Here is a 22,509-nt window from a genome sequence, read left to right on the forward strand (position 1 = left end):
CACACGCTGCTGACTCACGCTATTACTAATGCCATAAATGTCATGCAATGCTACATAAAGAGCCCACAGTTCAAACTTTATGAAGCCAAAGTCCACACTAAGAGGCCACTGCAGCAACAACACATCATTAAACCCTCTATAAGACTCCTCCTTATAACAGTTCAGCTTGTGTTAGGTTTCACACTCTTCCAGGGTTATTATAGGTCTCATTTTGTTGATATCTTAGTCTGCAATTTCAGTTTTAGAAAGTTTTTTTTTATTTTTATAAATACTTTTTAATTTGTTTTTTATTTCCAGAACTGCTTTGAAAATTACATTTTTATTTAAAACGGTTATTTTCTGCAGTTTATTGAGTTCAGAACACTGACTGTCACAGATTAAGGCAATGCTTTGTTTTAAGGTCTAATTCTCACTTTCGTGCATATTACTAGCATATGGGCTGTTTATTAGTACTTAACCTTAACCCACCCATACCTAAACTTAACAACTACCGTACTACATTTCACATTTATTCATTTAGCTGACGCTTTTATCCAAAGCGACTTACAATTGCTATATATGTCAGAGGTCGCACGCCTCTGGAGCAACTAGGGGTTAAGTGTCTTGCTCAGGGACACATTGGTGTCTCACAGTGGATTCGAACCCGGGTCTCTCACACCAAAGGTATGTGTCTTATCCACTGCGCCATCACCACCCATTACTAACTACTAATAAGCAGCAAATAGGTAAAAGTCACAGTTAATAGTTAGTTAATAGTGAGAACTGGTCCTCAAACTAAAGTGTGACCCAGATTACAGTTTTTCTCGATTGCTAAAACACTATAACCAGGCTTTTGAACTAAAATTTCAAAACCATAAGGCCATTTTTCAAAAAGCACACCCATTTTGCTGAACTATAAACACTATCCCCTGCTTTAACACATGAGTCAGATTTGGTGAACTGTTCCTGCAAAACTCTACACAAATCCTTCATTTCTCAGCGCTTTCACCATGTGATCATTTAGAAAACACTAGCATTCAATATTGTTCACTCAAGTCTGAGCTCAATTAGCACACAGTTACCCAAGTGGAAACACTAGGAGTCTAAATGTATCACACACCAATCAGAGCCTTCGATGGATGGATAAAGGGCCAAAGTCAGCTCACAGTGTTTCTCAGAGGCTTTGGTGTATTTCTCAGATCAGAAATGAAATTCTCAAAACTACTTGTTCAACTTCCACATCATCGAGTCACTTGTGCACACCATAACACGTTTCTCATTCTTTTGAACAAGTTGGGATTGCTTTGGTACATTCATGCAACTGATTATGTGCATTTGTCTGTGGTTTCCTACATTATCAGTTGCTATTGTCAAGTTGTTCAAGATGTATAGTTCTCTGTGCTCTTACCCCTCAAAACCTCAAGCCATTAGTTCATCGTATAAATCATTAAATGCAAAATGGTTGATCTAGTTGTCATAAACTGTCAAGCATATTTTCTACACATTTCTATTAGACGTTTACTGTAATAAATTTGGCATGAAGTCTTCAAATGAATCTTGACTTTCACTAATGAAGAGAATATAAATCAACCAATGAAGAGCCAGTTCTCTGAAATAGCTCAAAGGAACATCTCATGAACCTTCAACTGGAAGGCATATATTAGAAAGAGGACAAAACAAGACTTTCAAATTCTGATAGTGGACTTTCTCATTTTTATTTTCGCCTTTGTGTACATATTTCTTTTTCTTTTCTATTTCACAATGACGTTTTTTGTTTTTTTTTGTAGCTGTGAATCATAGTCTTTTTCAATCAATATCCCTCATACAGTAATGTGTACATTTGTACTTTTGAAAGGATATATGTGCAGCCTTCTGTGTTTCAGTAGGCCTACAGTAACGCTCATCATCATAGTGTGCCTCAGGTAATACTACACAGTGTTCTACAGTCATGGGGAAAAAACAACTGAACATGTTGACCAGTGTGGCTCACACGATGACAATAATACTTTATATTTTGGTGGCCTTGGCCAAATTTCCGACACAATAACCAGGTTTTGAAGCATGAATGAAATGTTTTGGGTGAGTAACTACATTTTGCAGACATGCAATAAAGTTCTGAAGTTCCAGCAAACAGTTGTGACATTTGCACTCACAGTTTAGAGAAGGTTAAGACCGTTTCGGAAAATGTGCCAAAGCAACTGTAAATTGAAAGTTAGGTTTTTCAGCAAGATTGAGTTGTTTTGAGTGGAGAGCTTCATTTTGACCTGAATACAGGACGCTTGGGGAATTGAGTTAGAAGTTATGGATTCGTGTTTACGGTTTTGAGAATACGAGGCATAGTTTCAAGAAATGTTAATCCAGCACTTGCTATAGCTGTATCATCACTGAAGAGGCTGGGAATGAAATAATTGAGCAGGCTAGTAATCAAGTCTGCTAACTGGTTTCTTGAAATGATACTATAGAGATGCTGAAATATATATGGGGCATTCTACAGAATTGGTCCAAACTGCTGTTCCACAACCAAAAACACATTTAAAAAGCATTTAAGTATTCAAATCTTAGATGTTTATTAAGATCCTTCTATTAGCTATTGAAACAGATCTATTCAAACCTTATGTAAATAAATATGTCCCACATTTTTCATGTCACTACCAATTCGAGACATACAAATTTTTAGTCTATTGGCGGAGACTGATTTGAACTAAACCCATACATTTATGATCAGGAAATATTCCTGTGTCTCATAGCTACAAGGTGTGAGTAGATAGGTCTTATCATTTTGAGCTAAATATGTTCAAAGTCTGAAAAATCTGTGTGTAACATTAAGGAACGTCACTAACGAACACGTTTTTGTCTGCAAGTAAGCACACTTTTTTGGGAGTTATTCCATAACATTTAGTTCTTATATGTGTACCTCTGTTCAGAACTGTGCTAGCTAACCATGTGCTGATCTAGGTTCAAAAGTATCTAAAACTGTCACTACCGCAACATTTGGTGGAGTTTCGGTTTTTTGGGTGTTATCCCATAGAATTGTCACTACTGAAACAATCACAACCAAAACATGTCATCATTGTTTCGGTAATGACAAAAGGGACCACATAATCCTCATATTTGGAGAAAATGAACACAATTTTGCAATTTTTTTGTATTTTATTGTGTTTTAGTATGCGAGTTAAATAATGAGATGTGGTTGCTACCAAAGCATTACTGTAACTACCGAAAATGTGCTGTCACTACCGAAACATGGGATGTTTTGTCAAAAATAAAGTATACTGAATTATCAACTAAGATGTTATGATAGTTTTTGGCTCAATGTATTTTCAAACTAATGAATTATAACTTTTTGCCTTTTACAAACAAAGAAAAAAATTATTCATAATACAACAAATCTCATAAATTACACTTGAAATATTGTTAAAAATTTAATTATGGATTTACCTCTGAACATTTTTTTAATGAAATAACAAAAAAATATATTTAGATGTAAGCAAAACCTTAATAGGTCAATATAACCCTGCTAAATAAAATGATTATTACCGTGTTTCGGTAGTGACACATTTGGGGAGAGGACAAATATCCCAAATCTTTCTGAAAATACAGTATGAGAATTAACTGCACAATTACTAGAAATGTGTACCTTGGATATTATACAATTTGCATACATACAAATGTTTTGGGGAAAGACCCATTTTTTTTCAAGACGTTTCCAATTCTGTAGAATGGCCCATAAACATATGCCAACCTGAAGACTGATGCAGAAAGAGAGATGTTTGAAGTCTCAACAACAAACGGTCAGAACAAGAGTTTCTCACACACTTCAGCAGCTGTAGAGGCTTTAGTGTAACGAGCGGTCACTCAGTGAGTCCAGAGGTCTCTTGTGATCATGAGAGAATGACTGGGGTGTGTTTAGGGTGTCATTGTGTGAAGAAGCTGCTTCTTACGTTCAGATAAGTGGTTTGTTGTTTGTGTATGATGTTGTCATGGACGGACAACAGACATGACTGAATCAAAGTCAAAGTCTAGTGAATGTTTGCAAAATGGCTGAAATCAATAACAGCACATTTAAGATATACTGTAGACCAATTTGGGGTAGAGGTCACAGAAATTTACCCATCATGCTCATCCCTCCAGCACTAAAGATATATGACTCAAATAAACAGTGTAAATGATTGGAGGCTTGAGTGTTTTTATTGAGTTTTATTAGTCTCAGGTGTGGTTTGTACGAGGCTGTTTTGAGTAAAAAGCGTGAGAGATGAGACAGTTACAGTACAACAATCATTTTATATATTGCATTTTTGCTATTTTGCACATTGTCTATTTTGTCTATTTTGTATATTATTCTTTTTATTACCTGTGTCCTGTCCTGTCGCTGTCAGTCTGTTGCACTGTGGAGCTGGTCACTAAAACAAATTCCTCGTATGTGTAAACATACCTGGCAATAAAGCTCAAAGATGTATCTGTTACACTGCAAAGGTGGCAGCATTTACTGTAGGTGTTTCTACACACCCTGCCGGAAACAACAACCACTAAAACACAGCTAAAGCACAGCAGTTACAACTGTAGGCTTTGACACTAGTGGCCAAAGTGGGTCTAAGCCACAGTTGTTTATATTTAATTTAAACAAAAAAAAAAATAAAAAAAATAAACCTAAAACCAAAAATAAAAAAAATACAAAAATTGGTACACGAAACAAAATAAATGTTAACTGAAATAAAATATAAAAAAGCTTCTCTTAAAATTACTGCTAGTTCAACAGTTCTCATTTTATATATTTTAACGTACAAAAATAAAATAAAAAATAAATAGACATACATTGAAACAAACAATTTAATTAAAACTTAAAATCAACAGAAAAAAAAATATGAAAATAAAATCTTTAAGGAAGATGATACATGGGACAAATGTTTGAGCAACTTTGCTGGGCAACTTTTTCTTGAGTAGTGTTACTTGGGCACTTTTCCACTGAGAATGGGTAACAAATGTTGGTAACACTTTATTTTAGGATCTCTTAACTAGTTGCTTATTAGCTTGCATATTACTAGAATATAAGCCAGTTATTAGTAGTAATTAAGCACATATTAATGCCTTATTCTACATCCCTAATCCTACCCAATACCTAAACTTAACAACTACCACACTAACTATTAATAAGCAGCAAATTAGGAGTTTATTGAGGGAAAAGCCATAGTTAATAGTGAATAAGTGTTCCCTATTCTAAAGTGTTACCCACATTTCTATCTAGATACTTTAGATCGGTTGTGGGCCCTGTGTCTCATATGGTGTATCATCAGCCTAACAGCCTCTTGATAATACTATAATAACACTGGTCTGAGCAGACATCGTTTATCCCAGATATTCTTCGTCATTGTGCCTTTACTTTGAACCTTGATCAGGCACAGAGCAGCCTTAACTCAGCTGTGTAATGCCACCTTTATAATATAACAGGGCTGGGTGATATACTGTATCGCATGCGACTATCATGCGCATCTCGTCAGTAAAGCTAGTTCTGTGATTAGTAGTAAATCTCCATCACCTGCTTTCAGATGGAGCAGCATTAACTACACAGAGACGTAGTTCACTGACAAGCTACACAATATAGCGTTCATTATGAAAGGCGATTCATCTGCGATTATGAACACGATATCGCGTAGCTTGTCAGCGAACTACGGCTCTGTGTAGTTAATGCCGCTCCATTTGAAAGATGGAGATTTACCGCTAATCACGGAACCGGCTTTACTGACGAGATGCACATGATCATCCCGTTCGATATATCACCCAGAAGTTCTCTGGCACATGAAGTACATTACCAGTAGGGGCAGTCATGTTTTATTCTCAGTTATAGGACTGTACTGAAGCCAATAACATGCAACAGATGTGTTAACCTCGACAAGTGCGTATTGACAGCAAGCTCATAAATGTGTGAGAACCATATTAAGTATATTGTTTATGCATGAAAGATATAAAACTTTAATGATTCCGATATTAATGTTTTTTACATGCTTGTCATTGAAGTTTAAACATTAAGTAACTTTATAACTACATGTCAACTACATGTCTCATTAATTTGCAACTACATGTCTACTAACTCTCAATAGGGCAGGTTTAGGGTTAGTAGAATAAGCTGACATACTTGCAAAGTTTCTAACAGTCAGTATGTTGTATGTTGTGAACCCAACAAAATAAAGTGTTAGAAGATATTAAGCAGACAGTCTACTAATACTCTAATGACTGCTAGTTGACATGTAGTTGCAAAGTTACTTACTGTTAGTAGAATGTTTAAAGTGGACTATCAATATAAAGTGTTACCTAAACTGTTACTCCGTAATTCATGGTCATGTAAAGCTGACACCCAGTGCCACAGTATTTCATTACTAAACACCACATTCAGTACTCATTATCCACTATTACTCCATTAGCGCTCAAAACCACAACAATCAACGTTTGCCATTACTGCTTCACAATCATACACAACATGTGCTTTTATCCAGAGTCACTAACCATTACCACACGAAAGTCAAAAACAATCATCTATCTAGCCATTATCACCAGTAACACACCATCAATCACCCCCAGTATCATCTGTAAATGATTGATGAACATCAGTTAGTCTGGCATTTCTTCACAACTGTTCTGAGAAATGCAGAGATCTTCCGGTCTCACTGAATACTGAAGCGGCTCCTACAAAAAAACACGTCCATATCTCACTGCTCCTTATCAGTGCATTAACAGAGTAGCTGATCGATACTGGCCACAGACAACACAGCTCATGTGATATTACAGAGAAACCATCAACCTACAGGTCTGAGCAAACACCACATCTAAACCGAGAGGAGAGGAAGTCAAACCAGAGATCAATGTCTGCCTTCCACTGAAACATGTGAAAGCTCGAGGAAATCTCCAAATAAATGCTGCACAAGAGACACTTCACAATATAATAACCTAACACTACTATAAAAGCAAAAACAATGACAAAATTATGTGCATTAACTAAAATAATAATAATAAAAAAGTACAGTTAAACTATAAGGTATTTTCAGTCAAGTGTGATTTAATGAATCTCTCAAGCATGAGTATATCAGTGTACAATCTTAAAAAAACCAATCAATCAGAAGCATCACAACGACCCAGTGTTACTTTAGATACTAATATAGCGTTCATTCATATATATATATATATATATATTTTTTTTTTTTTTTGTCTGATTTAGTTTTAATTGTATTGATTTTGTGAAAAAAAAAAAAAAACATTTGTTTCAGTTTTAGTTATTTTAATACATCAAGAACATAAGTAAATAAAAATAAGAACTGTTGCCTTGGCAACTAGGGGAAATAAAATAAGTTTTATTTCAGTTAACATTTATTTCAAGTAACACGTCTATGGCTTCAGCTGCAGACAGAGGCTTTTATATGAAATAATGAAAATTGTAGTAAATCAGAATAAATCACATTGTGTCGTGCCCTTGATATTCACATTCATGCATTTATATGTCATAACTGGACTTTCCAAGAATTTCTGTGGGAGACAGACAGCAAAGCAGTGTGATGTGTGTTAGACGTGTGATGGCAGTGTGATCCGCTGTAATGAACCATGTTGGGTTTGCATGATCTAAACACCACAATCCCCAATCACAATCACCATACTGCGATGCTATAGCAATGCAAAATATTACACAAATTGCAATGTGAACGGAACACCAAACTGAAACAGAAACACATAAGAGAAGCACTATGGCGACAGACATCTTTCCTAAATAATATCCAGGGATTCAGAGCACTGCATCTGAAGCAGACAGATGCTCTCAGATCAGAAAGAGGCAGAACTGAGGAGCATTCAGCAGTGATTCCTGGAAAAGAGTGGATGAGCTGTGTTGGAGGATTAGAGAGCTGAGCTTATCTGAGATGAGACGCGGTCAGACGTCGTGTGTGTCTGTGTGTGTCTGTGTGTGTGTGTGTGTGTGCTTAACGCTGACCGCATGACGGTATTTAACCATAAACCCATCTATGAAGCAATCATGTCACAATAATACTGTAACCAGCTGTTACAATAGGACAATATGGTAAATAAAGTAAAATGTATTAAGCCTGGCATATAAAATAAGTATATAAATCTCACATTCAAGGAGTGAGAACCACTGAGTTTTATTCAGAAACCCAAACTCAGTAAAAATATGCAGTTAGCAGCAGATGCTGATATTTATGTGATGATGAAATTCTGTTGCTTGTAATGTAAATCAATGAGATCTTTATAACAGTAGAGCAGATATTTACATCAAATGATATAAATATCAGTCCTCACTCTATATCTGCAAAAATATGACATAGTATAGTACGATAATATTTAAATGATCCAAACATATAATGCAAAGCAATCCAATGATGATGATTGAGAGATGAAGAAATAAATGCTCCTCAAAATTTTAAGACGCACTGATTTTTCTGAAAAATGACTCATGGAACATCAAGTAACCAGATTGTTGCCAAAAGGCATCTTTCTCTCACTGATGGTCATTCACACTGCATTTCCATACATGCATTTGGCAGATGCTTTCAACCAAAGAGACTTGTTGATTTGTTTTAGTTTGGTGCAGTTCAATTTCATACTGCCCTTTTTGCAAGTGAACCAGAAACTAAACAAAACCACACGTGCTTAACGTCATCCATTCATTGGTTCATCCATTCAACCATACCAGTTCGTTTGGAAGCGGACCGAGACCACCTCTTCAGCTGGGTCTCAGTGCGGCTGTTTTGTCTGCACCCGAGTGCGATTGCTGTATTCACACCTGCCCAAAAGATCTGCACCAAGAAGCGAAACAAACTTGAGTTCGAGTCAATCGACCCAAATAAGACCGGTGTGAATACACCCTTACACTGCAGTCAGGATCAGTTCCTGTATTCCCTGGGAATCAAGCCCATGAGCCTGGTTTGATGTTTATGTATTTGTGCATTCTGACAGAATACAGCTTAGAACAAAACCAGAGATCTGTGGGCGGACAGGAGCGGGTATATAAAGGAAATCCCCTTTAAAGGAAATGTGTCGTTTCTAGAAATCTCTGCACAGGAACTACTTCAGCAATCCTGTCTCTGTGGGAAGCAAATAATACGCTCATCTAATTGATTAGAGTCGTTAGTGCTGCTGTGTGCCGGTCCAGATGAGTATGATCAGCCTCTGATGAATTTACACATCCTACATGCTGCTAGTCTTACTATATTGTTAGTCAAAGTCTCTTGCGTCAAAGAAAGTCACCTTTACTTTGACAACCATCAGCAGCATCTCTTGAGATTAAATTAGCCTACTCAAAGACTAAGATGTGTTTGCATGTGAAATGAGTAATGCTCACTGTTACTGAAGACTGAGCAGATGTTGATATGGTGGCTATATAGGGCTCTACAGTGAGACCATGAAAAAATATTTAGGAGCACCAGTGTGACTGACCCGATCAGGATATTTGTGTTTGTGCTGAGGGAGCTTCAAAGGTTTCTAATGTACTTACAATGTGTTTTTGCAGCATTGAGTAATGTATCACAGTCGTATCCTCTCATTATACAGTGCCCTCCACTAATATTGGCATCCTTGGTAAATATGAGCAAAGGTGGCTGTGAAAATAAATCTGCATTGTTTATTCTTTTTATCTTTCATTAGAAAAAATTACAAAATTCTAACCTATCATTGAGGTAAAACAATCAAAAGTGGGGGGAAAATCTCATTGTGAAATAAATGCTTTCTCTAGATCATGTCGGCCACAATTATTGGCACCCAATTATTGCAACGTCCTTTTCCCAAGATAGCAGCTCTTTTTCTCCTATAATGCCTGAAGAGTGTGGAGAACACCTGATAAGAGATCAGAGACCTTTCCTTCATCCAGAATCTCTCCAGATCCTTCAGAATACCAGCTTCTTCTCTTCAGTTCACCGCACTCATTTTCTGTAGGGTTCAGGTCAGAGGACTGAGACAGCCGTAGCAGAAGCTTGGTTTTGTGCTCAGTGTTGATTTTGATGTTTGTTTTGGATCATTGTCTTAATGGAAGATCCCACCATGGGCCATTATAAGATTTCTAACAGAGGCAGTCAGGTTTTGATTTTTTATCTGCTGGTAATTGATAGAATCCATGATGCCATGCATCTGAACAAGATGTTCAGGACCAGCAGCAGAAAACAGGTCCACAACATTAAAGATCCAGCTGTATATTTAACCGTAGACATGGGGTACTTTATCCCTGTTTGTGGGCTTGCTGCCAGAAAGCTCTTTTTTTCCACTTTTATCTGACCATAGAAGCCAGTGCCATTTGAAGCTCCAGTCGTGTCTGATAACTGAATATGCTGGAGATTAGTTTTGGATGAGTGAGAAGAATTTTCCTTGAAACCCTCCCGAAGAACATGTGGTGATGTAGGGGATGTTTGTTATATATATTTTTTAGGCTTTCTGGCCCCAAGACCCAACAAATCTCTGCAATTCTCCAACTGTGGTTCTTGGAGAGTCAAACTCTCCTCCTCACCGTGCATTAGGATGATATAGACACACGTCCTCTTCCAGGCAGATTTTTAACATCTTTGGTTGATTGGAAGCTCTTAATTATTAAGCTTAATTGCTTAAATTATTGCTTAATTAATGCTTTAGCTCTGTTCTTACAGCCACTTTCTATTTTGTGAAGCTCAACAATCTTGCTCTGTACATCAGAACGATATTCTTTGGTTTTACTCCTTGTGATGGATGATTAAGGGAATTTGGCCTTTGTGTTCCTCATATTTTTGAAGGAAGTCATGGCTGGACAATTTCAGTCACCCTGGTGTGCTACAAAATGTACATATGAATAGGAACATACTTCAGAGATCTCATAAGAATTCATAAGAATTTCTAGGGGTGCCAATAATTATGGCCAACATGCATTGGAGAAAAACATTTATTTCACAATGAGACCCCCCCCCCCCCCCCCACACACACTTTCAATTGTTTTACTTCAATGATGGGTTAGAATTTTGTGAATATTTTGAATGAAACATCAAAAGGATAAACATTTTTATTTGATTTATTTTCACACTGTGCAGTGTAGAGAGCTGCGCTGATTATAATGGAGTTTTGTGAGATTGCGATGAACTAAGATGAGTGACAGATTTGAATGATTTAACGATTTTAATGACAGATTATTTCAGGTCTGCACAACTCCTTTCAATCCATTCAGATCAACTGATGTGTTTACATAAAGGCTTTTCAGCCCGACTGAATCATCGATCCAATATAGATTCATTATTTTGGGTGCATTTAAAAGTAGCTATTTTCTGTACTATTGTTTACTACAGAAAACATACATTTTTGTGTTCCCTAAAGATTTTGACCTCAGTGGAAATTAATTAACCTACCTAAACAAAAGCACGAGGAACAAAATCACAATGTGTCTTTGAGAGACACTAACCATGCCAAACAACGTTATTCTTTCAGACGTCAGTGATGCTGATAGCAAATGATCACCGCTTTACTGTAGTGATTATGATATCTGGCACAAACTCAAATGTATCAAAATGTTGCAAGAGACAAAGTCTGACTGTAGTGTACAGAAAGACCAGTTCAAAGAACAGCACAGAGGGTTTGAGACGAGTAACAGAGAATCAACACTGACCTCTAGTGTCATCATGTGCAATATCACCATTTGCTTCACACAAACCCTTTCCATCACTCAAGCAAACAAAATAAGTCCAAATGTGATCCTGGAACACAAAAGCAGTCATGAGTAGCACGGGTATATTTGTAGCAATCAACTATCAACTTTTCTTTTATGCCAAAAATCAATAGGATAATAAATAAAGATATTTTGTAAATTTCCTACCGTAAATATACAAAAGTATTGGGTCACCCCCTTCTAATGAACAGGTTTGACTACTTTAGTAATTTCCATAAGTGCAATGTTTAATGTTTAAGCATATAATGATATTCTAGGGAATTGTGTGCTTCCAATTTTATAGCAACGGTTTGAACAGGACCCTTTTCTATTCTAACATGACAGTGTCTCTGTGTATAAGACACGGTTCAGAAAGACATGATTGATTGAGTCAGTGTGGAAGAACTGGACTGGTCTGCAGAAAGACAAGTCCTGATCCCAGCTGAACTCCTCTGGTGTGACTTTATATGCAGACCTTGAGCCAAAAACTCATCACCAAAATTCTGACTCACAGCCTGTAAGTACGTTTTATTATTCAACGATTCAGACGTGAGTTTTGAGCAGTGTAGAGTAGCGCTTGTTGTTTGTCGTTTCTCCGATCACAAATGCAGACATGGTAATGGTTACGTGGCGTGATGCAATGTGACGTGCAAAAAGAGCGTACAAGTCATTATAATCAGTAATTACGTCCCCACTGGATGCAACAAATGCCTCGTTTGTAATGGCTTTTATTGTTTTTGTCTCGTCGCACCGGCACACGGCATCACGATACGGTGAGGGGCGTAACATTTCTGTCTTACACTTGAGGTATTCGGCCAATCACAATGCACTGGATAGCTGGCCAATCAGAGCACGCCTCACTTCTCAGAACGATGAGCTTTGTAAACATCGACGCGTTTCAGAAAGGCGGGGCTTAGAGGAGCAACAATAATGTACAGTATGAGGAAAATAATGTGTTTTTTTAACCTTAAAATCGCATAAACACATTGCATTGCACCAAATACACAAAATAATGTCTTTTTATCAACATCATATGACCCTTTTAAAGTTAGTTATTTCTATCTTTTGCTGTGTGTCAGTTTACATTTCCAAACATTCATTCTAGGGCTGTCGCCATTCGTCAATTTTAGTCGACTAGTCGATTTTTAAAAATCGTCGCCAAAATACCGGAAGTGGCGCATTTCACTGACGAGAATCCATAAAACACATCATTAGACTATTTTCCAAGGCTGCATGATATATTAAGCCCATCAGAATTAAGCATAATTGTGAATTCACAAACGCTATGATTGAATTAAATAATTATATGCGATGCAGTTCACACAGTATATGCAGTTTAATTATTTCATGCGTGTAGTTAAGCACGTGCGTCTCACATCGGCTCCGTTCACAGCAGCTCCACAGAAACTGATATCATTTACATGTGGAGCGACTCAAACTCATCTCTGCATGATGTTCTGAGTTTGGGTTTATTATAACCTTCATCTGGGAACGCAACGTGCGCCATTTCATCAGATTTGTGAGGTAAATCATTTATAAATCTACACAAACACAGGAGAATACATCGAGATTTGAAAATAAAAGCTCAACCCCTCACTCTGAGTTTATATCCACATATTCATGTAATTACAGCAGCTATAGCATTTCTGTCCTAAAGAACTGGACAAATATTAAAGATTAAGTGTACGTTTGAATCAAATGGTGCTTGGTCAATATTAAACAGTAATGTGTAAAAGCAATTATCAGGCCGTCGGCGCTCCTGCAGGCCTTTGTTGTGATGTTTTGTTCAATAAAACCATATGATTTCTTGCTTTTCATACTTTAATTGAACTAATTATTATTGCATCATTGCTATATGTACTTTAAGTCATTTTAAAAGCTGTTGTTCACTTAAATCCATTTTTATTACCACAAAAAAATATATATAATTATAGGGCCCTATGAAATCCGTTTTATTTCCAAATTCAGTTTTTTTAATTTTATTAATCAAAAAGCCTGTCTAATTAATTGAGCGTTACAGTTTTATCTTTACCAAATTCTGTTTTCCATTATTTTATGGATTCCATTTTAATTGTTCCATTCAATTTTAATAATAAAAAGCATCTCCAATTAATTGATTTTATATTAAAAAAAGTTTTTTTTCAGAAATACTGCACATTTACTTTTTTCACCTAAATAAATCCTGGTAAATAATGTTTCTGGTAAATACTTCTTTAAAAAGTGTTTTTTGATGATAATGTTATTATTATTAGACTAGAATGTGTGGAGATGTTGTCATTCTCACACTATAATACTGAACTGATTTCACTGATTTGGACTGAGATGGACACGTGCTTCTTCACTCTATGCTGCACTTCACTTTTGCTTTAAAAAAGGATTTCATAGAAATTTGGATTTCATTTGGTTTAATAAAATATTTTGTAAGTAAGATTGTTTATTTTTATTTTTTGTGCAGGAAATTAATCGTTTAGATTAATGGAAAAATTAGTCGATAGATTAATCGAAATAAAAATAGTCGTTAGTGGCAGCCCTAATTCATTTGGTCATTAATTGTAATAATCCAGTGAGATGTTTGTGGTCCACACAGAGATCTGATCTGATAATCATCAGTCTGTCTGGAATAACATGAGGAAACAGAACAAACTGAGACTCAATCCAGAAGAACTGTGTCTCCAAGACGCTTCAAGAAACCTCCTGCAACGCTCCTGAGAAACTCTGCCAGCAGCAGTTTTAACATTAAGTGACATCTCATCTGACGCACAGATGCCATTGGCACATGCCACTATGCTCGGTGGCACTTCCGGTTTTCAGTGGCATGTGTCATTGACATTGTCACGTAAGTGTCGCAACTATATCTATAGAAGATGCAATTGTGATGCGATATCCTAAACAAATAGCCTAATTTAGTGATAAAAAACAAAAAGTCAATTAAATGTATTTGCAAGTCGGTTATACTTTCTCCGATATGTCATGAGTTTACGGCACATCTGTTTTTGAGTGGCAGATTACACTGAATGTTGTGCAGTAGCCTACAGTGCTATTGTATGTGGGAGATCACGCAGACCACCCATTCTAGGATACAGGGGAGGAGATCATGGATCACCACGAATACCGCATTCCTATACATTTTACATTGGCCAGCGCCAGATTGTCATCTGACTTCAATATTCAATTCAATTCAAAATTGCTTTATTGGCATGACTGTAAGAAAAAAATACAATATTTAATATTCTATATAGTAATATAATAATCAATCAAATTTAATTCAGTTTATAATTGTAACTGTGTAACAAGAAACACTATATATAGGATATATATATATATATATAGGCTATTTGTCAAAGCATTTGACTTTCTGCAGACACGTTAATAAGAAGAAATTTTGTTTAAATAGCATCTAGACTTACATTATACCTTGCAGACTTAGGCTACATTACATTGCATTGTGAAAAGCCTGTGTCAAGGTCAAGCACACTTCTGAATGGTTGGTGCAAGTTTCATAAAGCACGTCAGAATACTAGACATCACTTTATAATGGTTTGTGGAATTTTCTCATGACAGTTTATATTTTTATGTAATTTCGGATGGGCAAGTGTCAGCTAGTGGTGGCACTTTTGATTAAAACGTTTAATTTTTCCTTTTCTTTTTTTTTTTTTTTTAGCTATGGCCTCTGCATAGTCTCTATTATTTTATAATTACAACTGATAAGCTGAACTGCCAAATCTATGCAACAAAAAAAAATATTTATGCAGGCTATTTGAATGTATTGTACAAAGCAGGCTCCTGGAAATAACCTTACAATGAAAGATACACATTAAGGGGCATTAGACACATTTTAATCTTAATAGAGGAATATTTGTTGTACAAATGAATTTCGAGATGCAATAAATCGTATACTTGACCGCAACATACTGTTAATTAAATCAATATTGTTCTGCTGTTAAGTGCATGTGTCTACATTATGCAGCGGCACCCAGCAGCAGGCGTCAGTCACTACCGAGGGTGCCACACGCACCGCGACGATGTCAGTGACACAAGACGCAGTCCATTGACATGTGTCACAGGTTTTACTGACACATGCCACTGAAAACCGGAAGTGCCACCGAGCATAGTGGCATGTGCCAATAACTGACTTAAAACCTTTTGTAGCTGCTGGAAATACTAGTGGCTTAAAACTTTCGCACAGCACATTAATATATAAAATGATATATGAACAACTCCCTTACTAAAACCTTTCAGAATATAGATCATAATAAAACTGTACAGTTTTTAAAGCTAAAGCGAAGAAAAAAAATCACTCACTGCCTTTAAAAATATGCATTGAAATCTACAAACAAATAAATAAAGTGCAATAAATAATAAACACTTGAAGGTGTATTTTGGATGTTTTATTTGCACTAGCCCAAAAAGAACACATTATGGAAGCAAAATAGACAAACATCTCTAAAAACAACAACAAAAACAATGGTTTTGCCTATAGTGTCTCATCTAAAAAAATACTCATTCAGTACTGTGGTATATTTCACAGTATGTGGCATTACTATCTGATAGCATTACTGTACCACAGTAACAGGCTGAAATGAAAGGGTTTGTAAATGACCTGCAAACCTGAGCCCAAATTACAGAGCAGAAACCTAGATGTGCTCTCCAGCAGTGCTTCTGAACGGACTTCACTTCAGGATCCAGAGCAAACATGAGAACCGATGTGTGGAGAAGAGCAGAGGTGATCTAAAACACAGGCGAATACTGTACAGGTCCTTTTCAAAAAATTAGCATATTGTGATTAAGTTCATTATTTTCTGTAATGTACTGATAAACATTAGACTTTCATATATTTTAGATTCATTACAACACAACTGAAGTAGTTCAAGCCTTTTATTGTTTTAATATTGATGATTTTGGCATACAGCTCATGAAAACCCAAAATTCCTATCTCAAAAAATTAGCATATCATGAAAAGGTTCTCTAAACGAGCTATTAACCTAATCATCTGAATCAACTAATTAACTCTAAACACCTGCAAAAGATTCCTGAGGCTTTTAAAAACTCCCAGCCTGGTTCATTACTCAAAACCGCAATCATGGGTAAGACTGCCGACCTGACTGCTGTCCAGAAGGCCATCATTGACACCCTCAAGCAAGAGGGTAAGACACAGAAAGACATTTCTGAACGAATAGGCTGTTCCCAGAGTGCTGTATCAAGGCACCTCAGTGGGAAGTCTGTGGGAAGGAAAAAGTGTGGCAGAAAACGCAGCACAACGAGAAGAGGTGACCGGACCCTGAGGAAGATTGTGGAGAAGGACCGATTCCAGACCTTGGGGGACCTGCGGAAGCAGTGGACTGAGTCTGGAGTAGAAACATCCAGAGCCACCGTGTACAGGCGTGTGCAGGAAATGGGCTACAGGTGCCGCATTCCCCAGGTCAAGCCACTTTTGAACCAGAAACAGCGGCAGAAGCGCCTGACCTGGGCTACAGAGAAGCAGCACTGGACTGTTGCTCAGTGGTCCAAAGTACTTTTTTCGGATGAAAGCAAATTTTGCATGTCATTCGGAAATCAAGGTGCCAGAGTCTGGAGGAAGACTGGGGAGAGGGAAATGCCAAAATGCCTGAAGTCCAGTGTCAAGTACCCACAGTCAGTGATGCTGGTGTTGGTCCACTGTGTTTTATCAAGGGCAGGGTCAATGCAGCTAGCTATCAGGAGATTTTGGAGCACTTCATGCTTCCATCTGCTGAAAAGCTTTATGGAGATGAAGATTTCATTTTTCAGCACGACCTGGCACCTGCTCACAGTGCCAAAACCACTGGTAAATGGTTTACTGACCATGGTATTACTGTGCTCAATTGGCCTGCCAACTCTCCTGACCTGAACCCCATAGAGAATCTGTGGGATATTGTGAAGAGAAAGTTGAGAGACGCAAGACCCAACACTCTGGATGAGCTTAAGGCCGCTAGCGAAGCATCCTGGGCCTCCATAACACCTCAGCAGTGCCACAGGCTGATTGCCTCCATGCCACGCCGCATTGAAGCAGTCATTTCTGCAAAAGGATTCCCGACCAAGTATTGAGTGCATAACTGAACATAATTATTTGAAGGTTGACTTTTTTTTGTATTAAAAACACTTTTCTTTTATTGGTCGGATGAAATATGCTAATTTTTTGAGATAGGAATTTTGGGTTTTCATGAGCTGTATGCCAAAATCATCAATATTAAAACAATAAAAGGCTTGAACTACTTCAGTTGTGTTGTAATGAATCTAAAATATATGAAAGTCTAATGTTTATCAGTACATTACAGAAAATAATGAACTTTATCACAATATGCTAATTTTTTGAAAAGGACCTGTATATGAGGAGTGTTTTACTCCTCTTTCACTCAGTTACGTCCGTGACCCGTCAGTCCAGAAGCACTGGTTCACACATTACTGATGCAGTGACATCTTCATAGTGCAAACTATCTGTGAGAGCATGCTGATGGTTTACTCACTGAAGCTGACGCTCTTCTCGCGGTGGTAGTATCCATCCGCGCTCTTTTTCTTCAGCATGGAGCACAGGTCCACTCTACACACACATTCGTCTCCAAACCCACGACCCACAAACTCAGAGAACAGCGCCGGATCCAGCTTCTTAATGCCCTGTGAAGACACACGCATCTGTCCTGTAGGAAGATTATAGACGCGCCTCCTATCTGTGTCCTCCACATGGAGAAGAAGCACCCTCACGCTGTACTGTCTGTCTGTCACGTACACACACACACACACATTTGTTTTGGTGACATCCCATAGGTGTAATGGTTTTTATACTGTACAAACTATATGTGCTACTACCCTACACCTAAACTTAGCCCTCACAGGAGACTGTGCCTTTCTACTTTCCCCCAAAAAACCTCACTCTGTATGATTTATAAAAGTTTTGAAATGCAGGGACATGAGTCAGTGTCCTGAAAAGTCACCTTCACCTTGTAATATCCGTGTCATTTTACAAATTTATGTCCTCATTTTTCACAAAAACGCACACACACACACACACTCACAAGCACACATACACACACACACTCTCACTCAAGCTCACACACACACACTCACTCAAGCTCACGCACTCACACACTCGCTCTCACACACACACACACACACACTCTCTCTCTCTCTCTCTCTCTCTCTCTCTCTCTCACACACACACAAGGGTTTTATACTGTACAAACTGTATGTGCTATTGCCCTACACCTAAACTTAGCCCTCACAGGAGACTGTGTATTTCTACTTTCCCCCAAAAACCTCACTGTGTATGATTTATGAGTGTTTTGAAAAGCAGGGACATGGGGCAATGTCCTCATAAGTCACCTTCTCCTTGTAATACCTGTGTCATACCTGTGTCATTATACAAATTTATGTCCTCATTTGTCACAAAAAAAACGCACACACACACACACACTCAAGCTCACGCACACACACACACACACACACAAACAAAGAGCTCATCTAATGTCATTCCAGCTCCTTTCTTCATAAACAAACAGAGTTTCATTCCCTATTTTCAGCCACAGTCTCTTTTATTATATGGAGAAGAGCAGCATGAACATTTGGTTAAACGTCTCCTGTTTGATAGAAAGTGGATGTGGAAGCACATGAGGTTGAGGAGACTCTTTAAAGTGTCCGGTGGATTGTGGGAAGGTTAACGCTGTGTAATGTGTGTTTGATTTGATTGTGGTGGACTGATGAGAAGATTTGGCATCAGGTCTCAGCCCTCACTGTCTGAACAGATAGCATCAACCTCAACACCTGCCTCATGCAACAACATCACAACCGCTTCTGCTCAACAAGACTATGTATTTGAATGAAAATACAGGGAGAAACAGTGAATTATTATTACAATTTCAAATATCTGTTCTCTATGTAAATATCTGTTCAACTGTAATTTATTTCTGTGATGCGCAGCTGAATTTTCTTCATCATTACTCCAGTCTTCAGTGTCACATGATCTTCAGAAATCATAATAATATACTGATTTACTGCTCAAGAAACATTTCTCATTATTATCAATGTTAAAAACAGTTGTGCAGCCCAATATTTTTGTTAAAAAAAAATCTCGGGATTGTTGGATGAATAGACAGTTCAAAAGAACAGCATTAATTTGAAATATAAATATTTTGTAAATGCATTTACTGTCACTTTTGATCAGTTTAATGCATCCTTGATGAATAAAATTATACATTTCTTTCACTACCAATCAAAATCATACTGACACCAAAAATTCAGGATGATAGTGTATTTAATCAATAGCTTTCAAAATAGATGTCATGCACATTCTCACTTATCAAAGCTGATTTTTACCTGAATTATGCACACACCTGTGACTGCACAAATACATGAATGAACTTGTTCAGTCTATTTATCTACAGATAGACCATATTATTTGAAGAAAGAATAGTTTATCATGATTATAACAAATAAATAATTATCTACTGATCATTGTTGTTGTGTTGTGGTAAAAATCAGATTTAATGCTTCGGGTCTCATTCAGAAGAAACAGTGAAGAATCTGAACTCTGTTTATATAAGAAGGAAAGCGTAAGATGCAGCTGACTGACTCTGTAGTATTTGCTTATGATTAGATAAATCAAACACATCCCCTCTCCTTCAGCACGCACACACACACACACACACACACACGAGTCCTCCTCACCTGCTTGCGTAGTTTAGGTGCTCGAGAGAGTTTGAGGAACGTCAGATGAGGTTTGAATGCTTTGTCATCTCCAGACGTGATGCCTCGCTCCTCAAACGCCTTCCTGATGCTCTCTGGGAGGAGAGAAACAACACTCAGCCTCAGAGAGACAGATGCATCCTGGGATAGTCTATTTACAGCCTCCGTGGCCAGGCCCGAGACTACTCCTCTGTCCTCAATGTAAGACAAGACCATAATCAATACAGAGAGAGAGAGATGGAGAGAGCGTTAGCAGCCCCAGCTGTCAGGATCTCTCTGCATCTCAACCTTCAAAACGCTTCACTGGGCTTTTCAGTAAGCATCCAAAATACTGTGCTCATGTAATTATCAGCCAGTTTTAGTTCCTCTTACTGTCATATCAATCTGATTAAGCCAATACTGGAAGCACTGGAATACTGGAAATCTAAATTCAGTTTGATTAATTTGATTTATTTTGTTAAATGATGATTATGTTATGAGAGCTGCAGACAGCTGTAACAATCAAACACATTCACAGCCAGTGTGGGGGTCACACATTACAAATAACGCAAGTTACATACTCTACATAGATTGCTTTTTCAAGGCATTACTTTTAAAATTTCAATGAATTATCTGAGTTACTTTTTCAAATAAGTAATTCAAGTGTCAGAGGCATTTACTTCAGCCTGAGGCTTATTCATTTCAGTTCCCTGTCAATATTTCGCTCGTACTGTTGTATGGGAAAAACTCCTTTTTTCCTCTTCACTGAAGCCTTTTGAATCACGCAGTGAAACTGCACATCCATTGGTTCGTGCAGTGCAGGGACCTGCAAGGAAGAAACAGTGGGGCAGAGGACTTGAGCGGGCGGAGACTTGCGAGCTCACGTCGGCTCAGTGCCCGCGTGCCTCGCCATCTCCGCAGAGAGAAGATTCACCAGTCCTCTTCACCCAACCCGATCAGCATCCCTCCGCGGCTGCGAGCGACATGATCTCATTCGGTGGGAGCAACGACGAGATGGACAGCCTTTCCCTGGCGGCTTCTGACGCTGAGTTTTCGGGTTCGATGTCTGACCATGCCCTTTTACCGCCGTCCTCCTCTCGCAGCGCCAGACCCAGAACGGATGAGGAGCTTGTCCGTATCATGACTAAGGCTGTCAGTGAGCTCGGGCTCGAGAGGTCTCCACTTGAGGAGCCGTCTCGCAGCAGGTTGGATGAGTGGTTTCTCCCGGGGCGCCAGCAAGCCCCCCCGCCAACACTCGTCCCCATTCTTTCCAGAAGTCCACGACGAGCTCACTAAATCGTGGTGCGCCCCCTACTCGTCTCGCATCAGATCTTCTGCTGCCTCCGCCCTCACCTCTGTTGACGGCGCCGAAGAGAAGGTATACGAGCACCTGCCCCCTCTGGATGAGCGATCGGATGGAAGGCGAGGGTGAACCATCCGTCCAAGCCGTGCAGAGCCACGTCTGCACTCGCTGGACGCGCCTACTCGGTGGCTGGACAAGCAGCTTCGGCGCTGCACTCGATGGCGGTTCTCCAGGTCTTTCAGGCCAAGATGCTCGCCAGCGAGGAGGCCGGTCTTGATGCAGACGGAGGCTCAGAAGTTGTCTCAGGCAATGCGACACTTCCTCCCGAAACGCTCCAGCTCTTCTGCTGCTGCTGGTCGCCTCAAGCCTGCGCTGACTCAGCAGCCCGCCAAGATAGCTTCAGCCACTGCTGAACCCTGGCCCCCGAAGGATTGGCAGGATAGAGGACGTTCCCGCTCATTGAAACGTTACCCCTTCCCGAAGCGCCAAGGACCCAGGCCCAAGATCGCCTTGGATCCGGCGCCTCAGAAGTCCTCCTGAACAGCCAGGCAGAAAGAGGAGGGGCTCGAGTCTTGCTACTGCTGGACCACCCCGCAAACAGCCTCTAATGTGCCTCTTGCAGAGGGAAGTGTGTTATCGGTTCCCCACGGGCCCACTCTAGCGCCCGTGTGTCCGACCGCTGCGACAGCGGACAAAACAAAACGCATACATTTTCAAAAAGAGAGCAAATATCCTCTTCTGCCTACCTTAAGCGCCCTGCCCTTATGCAGCCAGTCTTTAGAGCCGATTCAACCTCTTGCCACACGGGCCGAGGCCTGGCAGTGTGTCAGAGTGGGTGATGGCTACGATAAAAGGAGGTTATTCACTCCAACTCGCTCGAAGACAACCACACTTCCGAGGGGTG

General features: G+C 38.8%; 1 protein-coding gene across 5 annotated transcripts in view; it reads right to left on the reverse strand.

The window, feature by feature from the left end:
- Positions 1-22,509, reverse strand: part of LOC306844071 (A-kinase anchor protein 7-like) — a 45,907-nt gene that overhangs the window by 14,886 nt on the left and 8,512 nt on the right. For 3 of the 5 annotated variants that reach the window (XM_079375942.1, XM_079375943.1, XM_079375944.1), the window contains exons 5-6: positions 20,306-20,418; positions 18,112-18,259 (exon numbers count right to left, since the gene is read on the reverse strand). In XM_079375942.1, the coding sequence (XP_079232068.1) occupies positions 18,112-18,259; positions 20,306-20,418 (261 nt within the window). Of the gene's footprint in view, positions 1-11,090; positions 11,679-16,010; positions 16,358-18,111; positions 18,260-20,305; positions 20,419-22,509 lie in introns of those variants that run through there. The other 2 variants (XM_079375946.1, XM_079375945.1) reach the window with 2 other exon arrangements.

The sequence above is a fragment of the Barbus barbus genome (genome assembly GCF_936440315.1).
Source record: "Barbus barbus genome assembly, chromosome: 24".
In the NCBI taxonomy this organism is placed as follows: Eukaryota; Metazoa; Chordata; class Actinopteri; order Cypriniformes; family Cyprinidae; genus Barbus; species Barbus barbus.